Source organism: Colletotrichum siamense, assembly GCF_013390195.1.
Source record: "Colletotrichum siamense strain Cg363 chromosome Unknown KSG_Cg363_contig02, whole genome shotgun sequence".
NCBI classification, from domain to species: domain Eukaryota; kingdom Fungi; phylum Ascomycota; class Sordariomycetes; order Glomerellales; family Glomerellaceae; genus Colletotrichum; species Colletotrichum siamense.
The window spans coordinates 157,976-174,356 of record NW_023501015.1 but is presented as its reverse complement, the minus strand read 5'-3'; the positions used below and the strand labels follow the sequence as shown (position 1 = coordinate 174,356).

The following is a 16,381-nucleotide window of genomic DNA, read 5'->3' as shown; positions in this document are numbered from 1 at the left end:
CTGATACTGCTTATGATTTAAAGTTTTTATATTAGAGAAATAGAAAACCCTATATGAATACCTTGATAGATCGAACAGAACATCCACAGCAGGATTGATATCAAATATGTACGTATGGACCTTGAAGGTTGAAGACTCAAGATATAGGCAGCTGTTTAGACCATCAAGCTCTCAGTGCCTCACCCTAACCGCCCAGACCGTATGCTTTTTCGCCTTGTTTGTGATTTGCAAGTTACCTTCAATTGGGAATCAGAGAAGTGCTGCTGAAAGGCGACGGACCACTTGACTGAGACAAGTGACACTTTCACTCCAAAATGATGTGGCCTCGGCCTTGATGAATGAAATCAAGCACGTTCAGGGAACGAATTGATGACGCGATGATCAGCGGAGTGTTGAATTTGAGTGTCCTAACATAATTCTAGAAGTGAACGTTCAGTTATAGCCATGCATCATGAAAAGGGCCATCCAAATAGACAATGTGATGTGGCGGTGCTTTGAGTGAAGGCTCAACGAAGAGCGTTTAACTCACAGTATTGGACTATGCCTTGCTCCAGCTTGCCAGGCAGGGCATTTCCAGCGTTCAACTTCTAGGGTGTTCCATCAGGAGCCTAATGTTGATGTCTTCATGTTGACGAAAGTCAGAGTCTATGGCTCAGGAGCAGGGCGACGTTCCTCCTGCACTAGACCCACCCTGTTTTGAGGTGCTCCAGTTTAGTCTGAGTATGACATCGAAGACAGGTAGCTACGTGAGACCTTCATCAACTCATTCACGAGTTCATTTTACGAGCAAAATCCTTTAACTATCAAGATCCTATGCCGGTGAATGCAGGCGACATTTGGCGGCATGGCAGGGCGACTTCCAGGGCTAGCTGGACAGATCTGAAATGTCGCGAAGACGACGACGACGGCATCGAAGTGCTTCAAGAGGGACAAGAAGTACTTGACAGCATACATGGTTAGTAGGTGGATCGTCTACTCTCCATCGCCAGTGGCACAAGGACTCTCTGGCTGAATCGACAGACTTTTTGGACAGGAACTTCACGATAGAAAGATCTCATTCAACAGCGTGATGATCTGCTACTCCCAGATATTTCCCTAAAGCAGTTACTTTTCGATGCTATCTATCAAACTATACAAGTGCCTCTTTCAGGCGGGGTATCCGGTCTAAGTCTAAATCATTACCAGGACGGCGGCTCTATCCTGGCCACCGTCCATATTACCATTACGAGCTCCAAAAGAATCAAATGACGACGACATACGCATCTCAGTCGCTGTCTTCATCACGGCCGGGCCAGACAAGCTTCCTCCGCACCACCGCCCTGGCGCAGCAGAACCCGACAAAGAGCCACACCGCCACCAACAAAATCGTAAACACCGTCGCCAACCACAGCAGCCCCTCACTCCCGAACGCCTCGCCGATGCGGATGGTGGCCACCGTGAAGCCCACGTTGGGAAACACGAAACTCCACCAACTCAGATGGAACGAGTGGTCCGGCATGCCGAAGACGGTCGACAGGCAAGCCGACGAGAAGAACCAAAACGACAACCCCCAAAGGAAGACGGCGGTGAAGAGCGCGACGGCGCGGATGGCGAAGGCGACGGTGTTTGGGTTCTCCATCTCGGTGAGGTAGGCGGCGGAGCGCAGTGACGCCGGGACGAGGGAACCCTCGGACGCGATCAGGCGCGGGACGTCGGCGGCCATGGAGACGAGGGCGGCGGCGGTGAAGCTCGGCGGCCCGACGGCGATGAACATACCCGGCCGCTGGACGGGGAGGCCGACGGTCATGAGGCGGGAGAGGTATGTGGCGTACATGAAGGCGGAGACGAGGAAGCCGAGGCCCTGTGCGGCGAGGCCGGCGCCGAGCATGGCGGCGGCGTGGGCCGGGGGCTGGGAGCGGCACATGAAGCCGGCGAGGGTGCCGGTGAGCATGACGGGGAAGATGGGCAGGATCCAGGCGGGGGTCATGCTGTCGAGGGAGAGGCGGCGGCGGCCGGTGAAGAGGAGGTGGTACATGCCGACGGAGGCGAAGAAGGTGACGACGAGGTAGAGCCAGAAGGCGACGCGGAGGGTGGTGAGGAGCCAGGGCCCGCATTTGGGGACGGCGTAGTGCTGGATGTTGGAGAGGGCGGCGGCGAGGGAGAGGAAGAAGGTGGGGATGAAGAGGGACTCGGAGGGGTGTGTGATTGCCTTTGCGGGGGCCTTGCGGAAGAAGGAGAAGCGGAGGCAGAGGACGAGGGTGATGAGGAAGATGAGGAGGACGTCGAGGAGGAAGACGACGAGGCCGATGGTGTCGAGGCCGGTGAAGCGGTGGGGCGTCTCGGCGAGGAGGAGGGCGATGCCGCCGGTTGACATGCTGCGAGTGGGGGGTTAGCTCGGGGTCGTCGGGGCCGATGGGTTCGGAGCCGGCACCGGGGTGGGGGAGGGGAGGTCTCACGTTAGTGTGTACCATGCAAAGGTGAAGTGGTGGATGCGCTCGCGGAGTGAGACTTTCTCGAGGATCGTGTTTGTGCGGGAGCGGGTGCGCGAGATGGTCGCCATGAGGGCGTTTTGGGGCGGCGCATCCGAGTTGCCCTGGGCCACCGACCTGGTTGAGGTCTTGGACATGTCTGGGGGATTGTTAGTGAGGGTCGACTTTGAGTGAGGAGAATTCGATGGCGACTTACTTGCTTCTTCATCTACGACAGCCATGATGAGTGACGGAACACATTGAATGTGTGAATTATGTGAAGTTGTAATGAGTGCTGGTGAAGCTGAGGTGATGGTTTTGAGAAAAGTGGTAAGGTGAGGTTATCGACGTCACCGCGCTTGCACCAGTTTCGGGATGGGCCCTGTATTTGATGTGGGTTGGGACGGATGAGTCAGCTGCTGTGCTGTGGCGCCAAGGTGGGGGTCACGCCAGAGGGCAGGTAATGTTTGGGTGACGAGAAAGGGGCTCGTATGATGCTGTGCTATTTATCGAGCATACGACGTGGTCTGGGCTGGGGCTGTGGACGAATATTTGTAGGTTGGGCTGTCTTTTGGGCTCTTCATGGCCCATGGAAATAGACGGGAATTTGGGCGAGAAAAAAGTTAGATCGGCAGGCCATGGTTCGGTAGGCCCGATTGATCCCGGGCCGGAAAGGTGTGGCGTCGGCCTCGGCGCCGAGTGGTCGGGCGGGATTTCGCTTTGAGTGATGGTTTTGATGGGAGACGAGAAATCCATCTAGGTGAGTCTTCAAGCAATAGAAAAGTCATCCTCATGGATTATGATGATGGGTTGTCATAGTGTGATGATTCTACACAATGGCAGTCAAAACATGACATTGCGTCATCCAAAGCTCTAATAGATGCGGTTTCCAATTGAGCGTGCGCCCACATGCGATTCCCATCACATGAATTGCGACAGTCTAAAAACAGCGCCGACGATGCGACGATGACTTGCTGCCAGTGCTGCTTAAAATTTGGGGACGACCCGGCACTTGTTCGCGCCATGCCCAAGGTACGATAAAGTACCGGGCGTGCAAGACCCCTTTTTTTCTGGACCCTAGCTTTGTTCCATGGCGGCGACAGGATTTTTGACGGGAACGCAAGAATCCTTCCCGGGTGTCATGTGAGGTGTCTTTTGTTTCTTGGGATGGAACTTTCCAGGTGTCGGGTTACAGGCGCAGGCAGATCAGAGACAACGCGGCCTACCCTCCACCTCAGCACCTCACACCGATCGTGACACTGAAACACGGCTTGGCTGATGGTGGTTGAGGGAGGCAGCAGGCCTGGGTGCGAATTCCTGTGTAGTGTCCGAGATGGTGGCTGCGGATGATTGCGTCTTCTGCTGTCCGCCTTCGGCGAGCGGATTGGGATTGGGAACTCGGAGCTGGGAACGGGGAAATCCTAGGGACTCAAGGAGTGACAAGATGCGAGGAGCATTGGCCACAGTCAAGGTCCAGGTCCCAGGATCCATTGTCTTTCTGTCTGTCTGTCTGCCGGCAGTGTTCGGCCGGCTCCCCGCTCCGAGTCAGTGGGCAGAGGGTGGTCCGGTGAGGCCTGACTAATCAGTAGACGGTGGCCAGAGTCTGCTGGAGTGGTCGCAGATGCAGGTTTCAATGTTGATACAGAGTAAAGAGGAGGCGGACGATCCATCAAGACGTGGCTGGAGATGCAGGTAGCCGTGGCGGCGGCATGTTTGTTTTGTGCGGTGCGGAGTGAGGGTCGAGGGGCCGTTATCATTGTGTTGGTGGTGGCCATGGCCCATGATCGCGTGGGCTGCAAGGTGGTTGGCCCTGGTCGCAACGTGGGTAGAAGACAATGCGACGTGTTCTGGCGATCACGGGGCTGTTGGGGGAGGTGTTCGTCGGGAAGCGGATGTTGGTGGTTCATGCTGTGGGATGTGAGCGGACGGCCGGTTACTCGTACTCATTTGCGTTGTTTTCTCCCTGGTGACGCGGGCACATCATGGAGGAGACAACATGTTCTCCTGTCGGCCATGTTTGTCAACTGTGTTGAGGTCTAGAATGACTACAGAAGGTGCTTAATTGCTTGATTGCTTGCTGGCGAGAGCTTCATGTCGTTTGCTTGCTGCATGTCAGAGTGAGGTGTTGTTTGGTGATGGATGTGACGGGTTGGATCTCCTGCTTCCTCCAAGTGGAGAGCTTCCTGGTTCAGTAAATGTTGCAGCAAGTACCACCCATGTGTCTGCCTCGTTAAAACAGGTGGAAGCAACATGGAGGTACATCGCCATAGGAAAGCGGCTCGCTAGTGCGGAGGGAGGGAGCACTGGCCCTGCGCAGGTGCAGCAGCTGCCACTGCACCCGAGGAGAAAGTGGGAAGTCGCGGACGGCAGGTGGGGCGATTGAGGGAAAGGAAACTTGGGAAAGAGCAGGTGCACCCAGACAAGACAAGGCTGCCAAGAACGCGTACAGGTGGAAGGTGCTGTTCGTCACCACTTACTGCTGCTGCTGCGATGCTCCTGCTGCTCTGGGCGGGCTGCTTAAGCTTAGCGCGCACCGTCAGGGCAGGCAGCCGAGAGTGAGGTGGACCTTCCAACCTACCTTGGGTGGTGGGCACGAGGTCCCCCTCCCTCTTCATGTATCCCTACTGCAAAACACGGCTGCAGAATACATGGTCATCCAAAGCTCTATCTTATGTAATGCGGTTTCCTTGGGGGAGCTGACCTCACTCTTCCCAGCAAAGGTGAGGCCCAGGCTGCCCTCTGCTGCATCATCACTCCCACTGCCTGTGCCTGTGTCTGCACTGCACACTGCACACTGCATTGCACCTCTCTCCTCTGTCCCGCCTGCGCCTGTGTGTGTCGTTGTCTGTGGTTGTGCTGCTGCTCCATGTGTGTGTGTGTCCTCACCACAGTATTCCCGTCCCGCCTGCCTTACGTCCATCTTCTCCCGTCCACGCCCACGCCTGGCAGGCAAGGTATTTGACCAAAAGAACACCCGACCTCCAACATCACCTTTTTTTTTTTTTTTTTTTTCCCTCCTCTCCTTCTTTTCGTTGCATCCCCCACCGCCGCCCATTGCCTGCCCCATTTTGAGGCAGAGGGGAAACTGCATTGACCACATTCCATCTTTCCGCCGGTGATTGCATTTCCAATTGACCACCACAGGATTGTCAGCATCTCGACCTGTCCTGCCGGCCATCGTCGACGTGCTGCTCCGGATCAACGAACGCCCCGCGACCGACGACACCCCCGACCGACGTCCAGCTCTTTCCACTAGTTGGTGTGGAAGCGGGAGCTGGATACATCCTGCCTTGCTGCACCTGTGCGAACACAAGGTAGCTGCCACCACCGCTGCCGCCGCCGTCTGCCATTGCCCCTCCGCTCGGCCCTCCCCCATCATCTTCGTCGCCGTCGTCGTCTTCCTCGTCGTCGTCCGCCGTCCTCCTCAACATCGAGCGTAGACAGCATTACTACACAATTACACACACAATGGACGAGACGCCGGGGCCTCAGCCCTCCAACCACGCTGCTGCGCTGTCAGCCGCCTCGACAGCACACTTCCTGTCGAGCCACTTCGCCTCCGTCGACACCATCTCGCGGTCAAACTCCCCCGGCCCTCCCTACACCAAGACGGACGAGGACGACAAGAAGCGCTACCGTCCGCGCACCTTCAGCTACTTCAACCACCTGCCCTTCCCCGTCGAGAAGGAGGAGCAACGCGATGCCGCCCTCGCCGGTATTCTCAAGCATCTCTACATCGCCATCAAGGCCGAGGACTTCAGCCCAGGCGCACTGCACTGGACTAGAGAGCTGCAAGGATGGCTGAACCTCAAATTCGAGATGACGAGAGAGCTGCGCTCCACCTTGGCGAAGCTCTACTACCACCTCTGTCTGGCCCCTGGTTTGGACCCTAGCACCGCCGACCGTTTCTTGCGCATGGTCGTTGTGCTCACCAGGTGCGTCCATCGTCCTCCGTCGTTCTTCGGCGTCCTTCGTCGTCTCCGTCGTCCTCGTTGTCCCCGTCGCCCCTCGTCGTCTCCCGTTGTCTCTGTTGCTAACGTTCGTCATCACCAGGAAATACCACTACCTCAAGCCCGTAGACGACCTCCTGCTCGACTGGCGCCCGCTATGGAGAGAAATCAAGGCCCTCGTCCTGCCATCTGAAGTGGCCTCACATCAAACCAATCGACGTCGATCGCAGAAACAGCTATGGAAGTTATGTTTACACGCCCAGACATACTTCGACCCGAAAGACCGCAAGGAGATGCTCGACGAGTTCTTGCCCTACTTCAGCACATCCGACGTGTCTAACGCATACATCGTTGTCGGCACGATCAACGCCTTGCTGCCAACCGACGCGGCCCCCGAGAACGTCCCTTGTTCCCAGCCGCAGGAGTTCATGCCCACACTTTTCCACCTGTGGTCTTTGATTGCGCGTTCTAAGAGCTTCGACATCTTCTTTATCGACCTATACTCCCGCATGGCGAGGGACTTCCTGCAGTCGACCCACACTCCCTTCGACGCCCACGGCATCTTTACCCAGGAGCAGTCTGAGTGGATCTTCACGGCTGTTCTGCGCCTGACAGAGATCCCCGTTGGCCAGTCAAACTCTCCGTACTCGACGCTGGATTACTCGTCCGGTTTAGGTCTGTACCTGGAGAAGGACAAGAAGAAGTACCCGACGGCGTACATGATTGCCCGGTGGATCGTTTACTCTCTCTCGCCCAAGTGCCTGGAGCAGGAGAGTTCAATACTGGCCAGCTTGGAGGGTTTGCTTGAGGCCATTGACACCTTCTACCACCCGTCGAATGCCGGTTCTTGGACGACCTTCCTCGGCCAATTCACCGTCTATCTTACCGACATCTTTGTCTCTCGCTGGAACCGCGAGAAGAGTGGCGAGCTGGACACGCCCGAAGACCGCAGGATCACACCCGCTCTGAAGGCACGCTTCGTGACAGCTCTCAAGGAGGTCACATACATGGGTCTCTTCTCAAAGAGCAATAGAGTCGCTCACTACTACTACGCGTCTCTCCAGGGCCTGGCCTACCTGGAGCCCAATCTCATCTTGCCCGGCGCTCTGCAGCGATTCTACCCCAGCTTGCAGGGCTTGGTTGAAGTTCACCGTACTACTTCAAGTCTAAACGGCCTGCAGATGATCGCCAACGTCATGTCCAAGACCAAGGGCTTCCGATGCCACATCACAGCCCTCCTCGCCCTGGCCTTGCCCGGCATTGACGCCAACGACCTGGGAAAGACGCAGTACACCCTCAACTTCTTCCAAAGTGTGGCTTACAGCATCCCCATGGTCCCGTTAGTCAAGGATAACGACTCCGTTCATGACACTAGCCTGGCCATGCAATGGGTTCAAGGCGAGATGGAGCGCATGGAGCGTGAGGGACAGGATATCAAGCTCGACTACGAGACTGAAATTTCTGATGAAGACGAGGCGAATATTTTGAGATCCTCGACGGCAGGACTTGGCGAGTTCGTCATCGCCCTTCTTGGCAAGGTCTTCACATTGCTGGAGAATTTGCCAGACGCCTCTCATATCAGAGGAGGCACTCCAGAGGACAACGTCATCAATGCCTTACCCGCCGCGCTCTCTCCTCTCTTCGCATCGTTGTCTCCTGAGCTCTTTGACACCGCCCTCGAAAAGCTCTCCTCATTCGTATCAACACACGTTGTCCACCAGGCGAGGGATGCCATGGCGTGGATCCTTAACGCCCTGTGCAAGGTCAATCCCGAAAAGACGCTCAAGGTTTTCATTCCGATGCTCATCGTCAACATTCGCAACGAGATCGACTACAACCACGCTGCTTCCGACAGAAGCAGTGGTACAGACTATTTGCCTAGAGACCGCGCATTGGTCTGGCATGTCAGCATGCTTGGCATGGTCGTCGTTCACGTCGGAAACGAGGTCTTAAAGTACCAGAATGAGCTCCACGACGTTGCCAAGTACATGCAAGAGAAGTGCCGAGGTCTTCCCACGATCCACATTTCCAACTATATCCATCATCTCCTCCTGAACCTGACGCATACCTATCCCATCGATAGCGCTCTTTATGAGCCCGATGTCATCAAGCGTGGCCTTGATGTGGGCGACTGGGGCAAGACCACTTCTCCTGCTGACCTGACCATCAAGTGGCACCGGCCCTCGGCTGGAGAGATTCAGTTCGCCGTCGAGCTGTTCGACTCCCAAACTAAGGCAGCCGCGCAGAAGTTGGATTCTTTGATGGGCGAGCAACCACCGGTCAGCCGTAAGGGCAAGAACAAGGAGTGGTCCGATGAGGTTTCAAGACTGCTGCAGCAGATCCGCTTGGTGATATCTGGTGTTGCGACTCTCTTTGATCCTCATCGTGCGGCCGGCGAGACGGTAGACGGTGCGAAGGAAGATGGTGATGGCGACACCCCGATGGATGACGATGACCCTCTGGCCGAGGCTGCCGAAGACGAGGAGACACGTCCTCAGTACCGGTACGACGCCGGCTATCTTCTTACCGAGGAGGATCCAGCTTACGGCAAGCTGCATGAGTTGAGAGAGGACGTCGGCCAGCTGTTATGCCGCACGCACGATTTTCTCAACCAGAAGCAAGAGGATGACGTGTCTTGCTTCACCGCGCTCTACGCCGCTTACCGCACATGGATCACCGACGTCGGTATTGAGCGCTCTGCCCACCCGTTGGAGAGACACCTTCGCTTGTACAAGTCGGACATCTCAGCCTTCAAGATTAGCGGTCTTCGCAAGGTCTACCCGCGTCCTCTACTGATCAAGCGTGCAGACGCGTACCAGCTGCTGCGAGTTAAGCACAATGCCTCCGCAAGGCAGAAGAGCGAGCTGGACAGGAAGCTACTTCTGAACCTAGCCCAGTCGTCTGTGTCTTCGTACGCCGACGTCAGGCGGGTGGCACAAAGCGCTTTGGACTCGTCCCTCAAGGCTCTTATCGGCGGTCGCCCCCTCGTCATTCCGGTCCTTATCGAGAGGCTTCGCGTCGCCCTGGACGAGATCGACCATGATCGCATCAAGGGTGCCATGTATACTCTCTTCTTCACTAGTCTCCTAAGGACCATCGTCAAAGACTGGCGATTTGCCCCGGAGGCTCTTCGACTTTACTTAAAGGCAGGCACTATCGACAAGCCCAGCATCCAGCAGCTGGGCGCCACTGCGCTGTTTCCCCTCTTGGATTTCGGAAAGCCATTCGAGCGGATGATCATCGTCAATCAGGACCTTGTGGAGCAAATCCGTCCTACGGAAGACTGCTCTCGGCCCATTGACAACCGCCACAACTTTATTGTCCAGCGTCGCGAACGTGTCGAAAAGAAGAAGGCGGCCTTGGGCTTGGAGCTGGTCGATATGGCCAAGGAGGCGCACTGGAAGATTGCCTCCCGATGCGTGATATTTGCCACCAACTTGTGCCTACGCTTCGACACCTTGGCACCCCCAGAGTTCATCAAATTGGTCGCGCAAGGCACGAACGATACCCACCCTGGGCTTCGGGCTAGTTACACGTCCGCCTTCACCTCCGTGTTCGAGGCCGTCGAGATGCGCGCCGCGTATGACCACGACTACCGCAACTACTTGTTGGAGAAGGAGAAGGATCGGAATAAACTGGCGATAGAGGTGAAGAAGGGCGACAAGGACTTTACTGACCGCTATCTCGCGGCCTTCGCTGATTCCGACCCCAATAAGGCTGAATACATGGTGGACTCCGACCATCCCGGATGGCTTGTGTGGGGCAAAAAGTTCCTCGCCTCTCGTGCGAAGCCCGACCCCTTTACCGACTACGACGAGCGAGAGGCCGCCGTGCGGTCGCAAATCGGCAAAATGCTGACGCGCGACTGGCTGAAGACCTGCTTCGACTACCTCAAGCAAGAGCCCCGTGACGCGGGCGCCGATCGGTTCCGTATGGGCAACGTGTACATGCTCATGCACGTATTCGATCTAATGCACTACGGAGGGACGGAGATCACGCTGGACGACGTCAAGGAACTCACTACGGACGTATACGGCGACGGCAGTGATAAGCACCAGCACCGGGCGACATCAGAGATACTGGCGGCACTGATGGCCGGGTCTAGTGACGACCCCCTCGAATTCCGTGATAAAGTGTGGGGCTTCGCCGCTACGTTGATGTTGAAGATTCTCAACGAGGACCTGACGCCGGAGAACCTGCAGTACTGGGTCTCCTGCCTGCATCTGACAGTAGATCCGAAGGACCCTCGTCGATCTCACGAGTTGGTCGATACCCTTAGTGCTTTCAGGTTGGATATGTCGTCCAATGCCGCGTTCAAGGAGTCGAGCAAGGTGCAAGTGCTCGAGTTTATTATCACTGACGCTGGCTGGCACTTCCGTCACGAGAAGCCGATCCTCGAAGACTTCTTGGCTCATATCGACCACCCGTACAAGACGGTCCGTGAGGCAATGGGTCGGGTCATCGCTACCATCTACCGCACCAGGTACCACGAATCGTTCGAGAATGTCGACCGTTTGCTGGAGGCAAACAAGGAGGCCTCGTCTCTGGGAATTCGCCCTTACAAGTGCACCGAGGAGTTCGACGCTACCATGCGCGAGATCTTCGATCGACTCGAAAAGTGGCGTAAAGAGCGTACGCCCGGACAGCAAACGCCGTCTTCCTACACCTCCGGATCGAAGACCGTCTTGACTTGGCTGGACAGTACGCTTTCGTCTCAGGAGTGTACTCAGCTGATGCCCTTCTTCCCGGAGCCTTATATGGAGCAGCTCCTCCACATGATGGATGTCAAAGAAGACCCCGAGCTTATGCGTCTCGCCTATCATGTCTACCGTCACCTGCCAAACATTCCTTTCCGCGTAGGCGAGGATGGTCCCTTCATTGATGCTCTGGTCAGGATTGGCAAGTCTGCGGCCAGCTGGCACCAGCGGTTGAGATCCATGGTCAACATGCAAGTCATCTACTTCCGTCGCTTGTTCCTCATCGAGAAGAAGCAGCGTGACATCTTGTTTGATGCTGTCAGTGACATGCTGGCTGATGCGCAGCTTGAAGTGCGATCTTGCGCTTCTGCCACTTTGGCCGGCATGATCAGGTGCTCGCCGAAGCGCATCCGCGATCCTACCATTCAGCTTCTGAAGAAGCGCTACGAGAATGAGTTGCGCCTCAACCCCATGCCGAAGCGGAAGCTCCCAGGCACCGAGACGCCGGTCGACACCACCAAGCAAATCGTCCGCAGGCATGCGGCTGTCCTTGGTCTGGGTGCGCTCATCGAAGCATTCCCGTACGCCACTCCGCCGCCGTCCTGGATGCCTGAGGTTCTGCAAATTCTGGCGACTCGTGCAGCTAGCGACCCTGGAGTCGTCGGTAAAGCCACCAAGGCAATTCTTTCCGACTTCAAGAAGACCAGACAGGACAGCTGGAGCGTGGATCAGAAGGTACGTCGGCACGTCACATGTTATTTCATACACCAAGCTAACAGCTACATACAGTACTTTACTCAGGAGCAGCTTGAGGACTTGGAGGGTGTGTTGTGGAAGAGCTACTTTGCCTAAAATGGCACCGGGCGAAGACGCCGGACGAAGGTGCCGGACGAAGGTGCCGGACGAAGCCGCTGGACGAAGGCGCCAGACGAAAGCGCCAGACGACACCGGACGCCAAAGAGGGGCGAGGACAACAAGAGAGACGACGGCGAGGATTACGACGATAGAGGCAACGGAGCATACTTGAACAGCAGGCCTTTCCGTCGTAGTCGTGTAAAGTGGACTTGGTCATTCATAGATGTACGGTTATGAAGGCATGCGTGGACGATGATATCCAACTGGGTTGCATGGCTCTATTAGACGGGGTCAACGGATGGATTCTGGGATAAAGAGAGTGTCTATTGGTGAGCTAGTTTCATAGCTCATACATCGTTTCTGCCATTGGACTTTCACGAAGCTCGGGTGATCACTGTGTGGAGAGTTCCGTGACGACGCAACGTCAGGCAACTCGCGTGGATTTCTCCGGCTAGTTTGCCCAGTTTGCAGCTTATTTCGGAAGGTTATCGTGAACTTTATTTTGAGGGAAGCCAACGTTCTGGAACAAGCTGATGCATCCAGACCGGGGCCCCATTTACGATTCACGCGAGGCCGCCCTCTGATTGCTGGCCTTATATGAAGATGCGCGCAGCGACAGGGAAATAGCTCTCGCCGACGCCGTTGTCAATGTTTCAGGGACCCAGTTCAGACGTCTGAGACGTGTACCGGCGCGGTGGCGCGGCCGGGGGGCAATGACTCGGCGCGCGCGTGTGAAGCGCAGTGTCGTACCGGAGTGCGGGTCGTTCTGCCGGAACGAGTGAGGCGGGGCCCTCAGCTGTCGGTGCCTCTTGTCATGACTTGACTCGACTTTGTTGACGATGTATAAAACGGATGAACTGGGACCTTGAGGGACGGTTGGTTCATCTCAAGTTCATCCAGCCTCTTTATTCAGTCTTCTACACTACAGCGTTGATCGCCCGATTTTTGTTTACTTTGCTTTAAAGCTTTACGCACCATATACCCAAACCAGCAAAATGAAGTTCACGATTGTTGCCACGAGCGTCTTCGTCGCTCTCGCTTCCGCGCAGGCCTCGACGTTCTTGTGCAGAGACATTAGCAACAACGTGATGACTGATGGAAGTATTTGCACCGGCGCCGGTGGAAAGGATTTCGGCAGGGGAGTAAGTTGCCACCTGACGTGAAGAAAGTAGAGGGAAAGATGCTGACTTGCGGTTAGATCTGCTGTATCGCCAAGTCGAACGCTCTGGCGCAGAGCCGCTTCGATATTAACTGCGACGATAAGCTTGGTACTACGCAGAACACCGGCGAAGCTTGCCAGCTTTAGAGGGTGTATGTCAAGTAAGGAGGAAATGAAGGGTGGAGGGGTTGGTGAACAATATACCCGGTTGAGATTGAATGCTTGCGCATGTGAAGATGATGCTTGTGATTGTGATTGTGGAATATGAATTGTATGATGGATAAACGAATACTGATTTCGCATCATATCAGAAACAACTCGAGTCTGCCGGCGATGCAGTTGTTCATCTCGTGAACATCTTTGACGTACCCGACCAGAGTCATGGTATTCAGACGGAGTTCCAACGTCCTATGATATTGATAATCTTCATCGCGCGTCTATGCCTTGTATTCAGCGACTCCATCGCATCCACTGTCTTAGCTATCCTAGTCGTGCCTATCACCTATATAAGTATCCAGCTGGAGACATGACGGTTCGGCCCCATAATCGCGGATGCGCTCCGGCGAGAATCTTGAGATGCGGCGGATGTCGCAGGAACTCGGAGGAGATGCACCGGACAGGGACATGGTACCCCAGCATGTAAAGCCTCATCGAACCAATCTTCGCGCTTGTGGCTGTTTGTCGCGGTTCTTCATCTGCTGGGTTGAGAGCACGTCATTGAATGACGAGAGCAGCGGCAAGGCTTCCGAGTGGGTGATGACCGGCCCGAACCGATTCAGCCGGCGATGTTGGATTTGGAGTGCGGCATCGCTCAATTCATCAACCTCTTGCGCCATATCAACTGGTATTTGCGTTTTGGGCTCAGTGGGCTTAGTCAAGGGTTTCCTGCTTAAAAGCTGAGACGAAAGCTTCGAGGACTTCCGCCAAATTCACAATACATCAACCCCTCGTCTTCCATTGAAACCTCGGAAAGTCTTGAATTGAAAAACAATTATATGATGAAGCTCACTCCGGGGGTCGCATGCCTCAGCTTGGCCTCTCTTGCAGCCGCTGACTGGCGCTTCCGGTCCCGCCCCGAACTTGCCGCCCCGAGACTCAACATTACTGTTGCAGCAGACTCTCATGCCGTGGAGAAGGGCTTCATCTTTGTGGCACCCTACGAGGGTTTCCAAGAAGGCCACAGAGGCCCTGTCCAGCCGGGAGCTTACATCTTTCGAGACGATGGAGAGTTAGTCTGGTCCGGCATAGGACACCATTCCGGATGGGTCGCGAACTTCCGCCCCGATACTTGGAACGGGAAGCCGTATCTGCGTGCATTCCAAGGATCGTTAGATGGAAAGCACGGTAGGATGTTTGGCTACCACACGCTCCTCGGGCAGGACTATGAAGTTGCCAAGGTGGTCAAGGTCGGATCGCACCGGCTCGTCTCGGCGCACGAGTTCCGGCTCGTTGACGGGAAGACGGCCTTGGTGGAGACGCCGATCCCGCGAACGGTGTCGTTGAAGCCATGGGGAGGGACTGCGGAGCAGAATTGGATCCTGTCAGGGGGTTTTCAAGGTACGCTGTCCACCGTGTTGTGTCAGTCTGGCTGCTAATATCTCTCAGAGATTGACATTGACACCGGGGACGTCGTCTTCAAATGGGAAAGCTTCGACCACGTTGATCCCAAGTGTGAGTGATTGACCACTTGCTTTAGTTGGTTAAAGGTGGCTGATTATCCTCGTAGACAGCGCTTTCCCACTTGACTTTGGCCCCGGTCTGCCCGGAAGTGGCACAACAGAGACGGATGCCTGGAACTATTTCCACATTAACAGTGTCGACAAAGACGACGAAGGGAACTATCTCATATCGGCAAGAAACGTCGCAGCGGTCTTCAAGATCAACGGAACCAGCGGCGAAATCATCTGGCAACTCGGAGGCTTCCATGGAGGTTCTTCATTTGCGCTAGCCAACGAAGACGTGTTTGGCTACCAACACCACGCGCGATTTCGCAGCCGTTCCGCAGATGGAAAGATCGAAGTCATCTCCCTGTTTGATAATGGAGCCCACTCGGCGCCCCAGAAGACGAACGCATTCTCGCGGGGGCGCATCTATCAGCTGAACCACACCGACGGCACCGCGAAAGCGATCCAGACGTACGACGCACCAGATGGCTTGTCGGCGCACACGCAGGGTAGCTTGCAGATCCTGCCAAACGACAATATCTTTATCAACTGGGGCCAGTCTGGCGCGGTGACAGAGTACAGCCATGAGGGCAAGGTCTTGTTCCACGCGTACCTCGATTCCGCTCCGGAAGGTATCTTTACGCAGAGCTATCGTGGCTTCAGGTACAACTGGACCGGAACGCCTGCTGAGGAACCTGCTATCGTGACTTTCAAGGGTGATCGAGATGGTGAATTGGATGTCTACATCTCGTGGAACGGAGATACGGAGGCTGCCGCGTGGAGGTTCTACGCCCGATTTGCAGCGAAGTCTAAGGAAGATCTCTTGGGAGAAGTTGAGCGCGAGGGCTTCGAGACCCACGCCAAGTTTCGTGGAGTAGCTGTGGCTGATGACATCGCGATTATTGCAGAGGCTGTTGGGAAAGATGGGAGAGCGCTAAGGAAGACGAGACCTGTCCCGATTTCCTTCGACTTGGCTAATCCGCCTTCTGAGCCGAAGTGGGGAATTGACGAACTGTGAAGCAATTGAACAACACATGCAGACTTCGGTGCATTATTTGTAAATCATTGAAGGCAACACGTAGGTCATGAGAAACATGTAACGGAAATGAGATGGAAGAATCCACGTTGAGCAACCAGAGATGTAGAATCCGAAAACTTACCGTATCCCATGGCGAGGGAATCATCAGAGACAACGAAGCGGTCGGTGCTTCAAATGGTTTCCGAGATATGCCGTCCCATAATTCGGAGCATCTACTTGACCTCCCCTTGCGGAGAGGAGGATTCAAACCTTGAACATTTCCAAGGCGGCTCTGCTGGGCGCGATCATAGCTTCCGTGCCAAGTCAAACATCGAGCCAGATTCCATCTTGTGTTGAGGCGCTTCGGTCAACTCCCGAGCACCAAGAAGTCTTGGAGTCTTGGGGATCTTGGCCCGCCATCTTGGCCCGCCCGCCGCGCTCCTCCCCTCCAACCATTCTTGGTCTTCATTCGACGGGTTTGCTGCCAAATGTTGAAATCCTCCCTGCTCCCGACTTTCAGGTCGGTCGAGGCGTCGGATGTTTTGCCATCTTGGTCTTTGAAAAGACATGTATGGTTAAATCTCAGCGGCT

At 55.4% G+C, this 16,381-nt stretch overlaps 4 protein-coding genes across 4 annotated transcripts; 3 read left to right on the top strand and 1 right to left on the bottom strand.

Annotated features, from left to right (window-relative positions):
* Positions 1–1,264: 1,264 nt before the first annotated feature.
* mae1-0 (Malic acid transport protein) lies at positions 1,265–2,689 on the bottom strand (the record flags this gene model as incomplete). The annotated part of the gene is made up of 3 exons (XM_036633914.1): positions 1,265–2,354; positions 2,436–2,607; positions 2,665–2,689. 3 exons carry the CDS (start codon positions 2,687–2,689, stop codon positions 1,265–1,267), a joined length of 1,287 nt encoding a protein of 428 aa, XP_036499516.1.
* A 3,226-nt stretch (positions 2,690–5,915) lies between these two features.
* On the top strand, positions 5,916–11,946 carry psme4 (Proteasome activator complex subunit 4; the record flags this gene model as incomplete). Its single annotated transcript, XM_036633913.1, has 3 exons — positions 5,916–6,382; positions 6,501–11,829; positions 11,884–11,946. 3 exons carry the CDS (start codon positions 5,916–5,918, stop codon positions 11,944–11,946), a joined length of 5,859 nt encoding a protein of 1,952 aa, XP_036499515.1.
* A 998-nt stretch (positions 11,947–12,944) lies between these two features.
* On the top strand, positions 12,945–13,255 carry CGCS363_v002063 (uncharacterized protein; the record flags this gene model as incomplete). The annotated part of the gene is made up of 2 exons (XM_036633912.1): positions 12,945–13,091; positions 13,148–13,255. 2 exons carry the CDS (start codon positions 12,945–12,947, stop codon positions 13,253–13,255), a joined length of 255 nt encoding a protein of 84 aa, XP_036499510.1.
* An 851-nt stretch (positions 13,256–14,106) lies between these two features.
* On the top strand, positions 14,107–15,790 carry CGCS363_v002062 (uncharacterized protein; the record flags this gene model as incomplete). Its single annotated transcript, XM_036633911.1, has 3 exons — positions 14,107–14,665; positions 14,714–14,779; positions 14,835–15,790. 3 exons carry the CDS (start codon positions 14,107–14,109, stop codon positions 15,788–15,790), a joined length of 1,581 nt encoding a protein of 526 aa, XP_036499509.1.
* Positions 15,791–16,381: the final 591 nt, after the last annotated feature.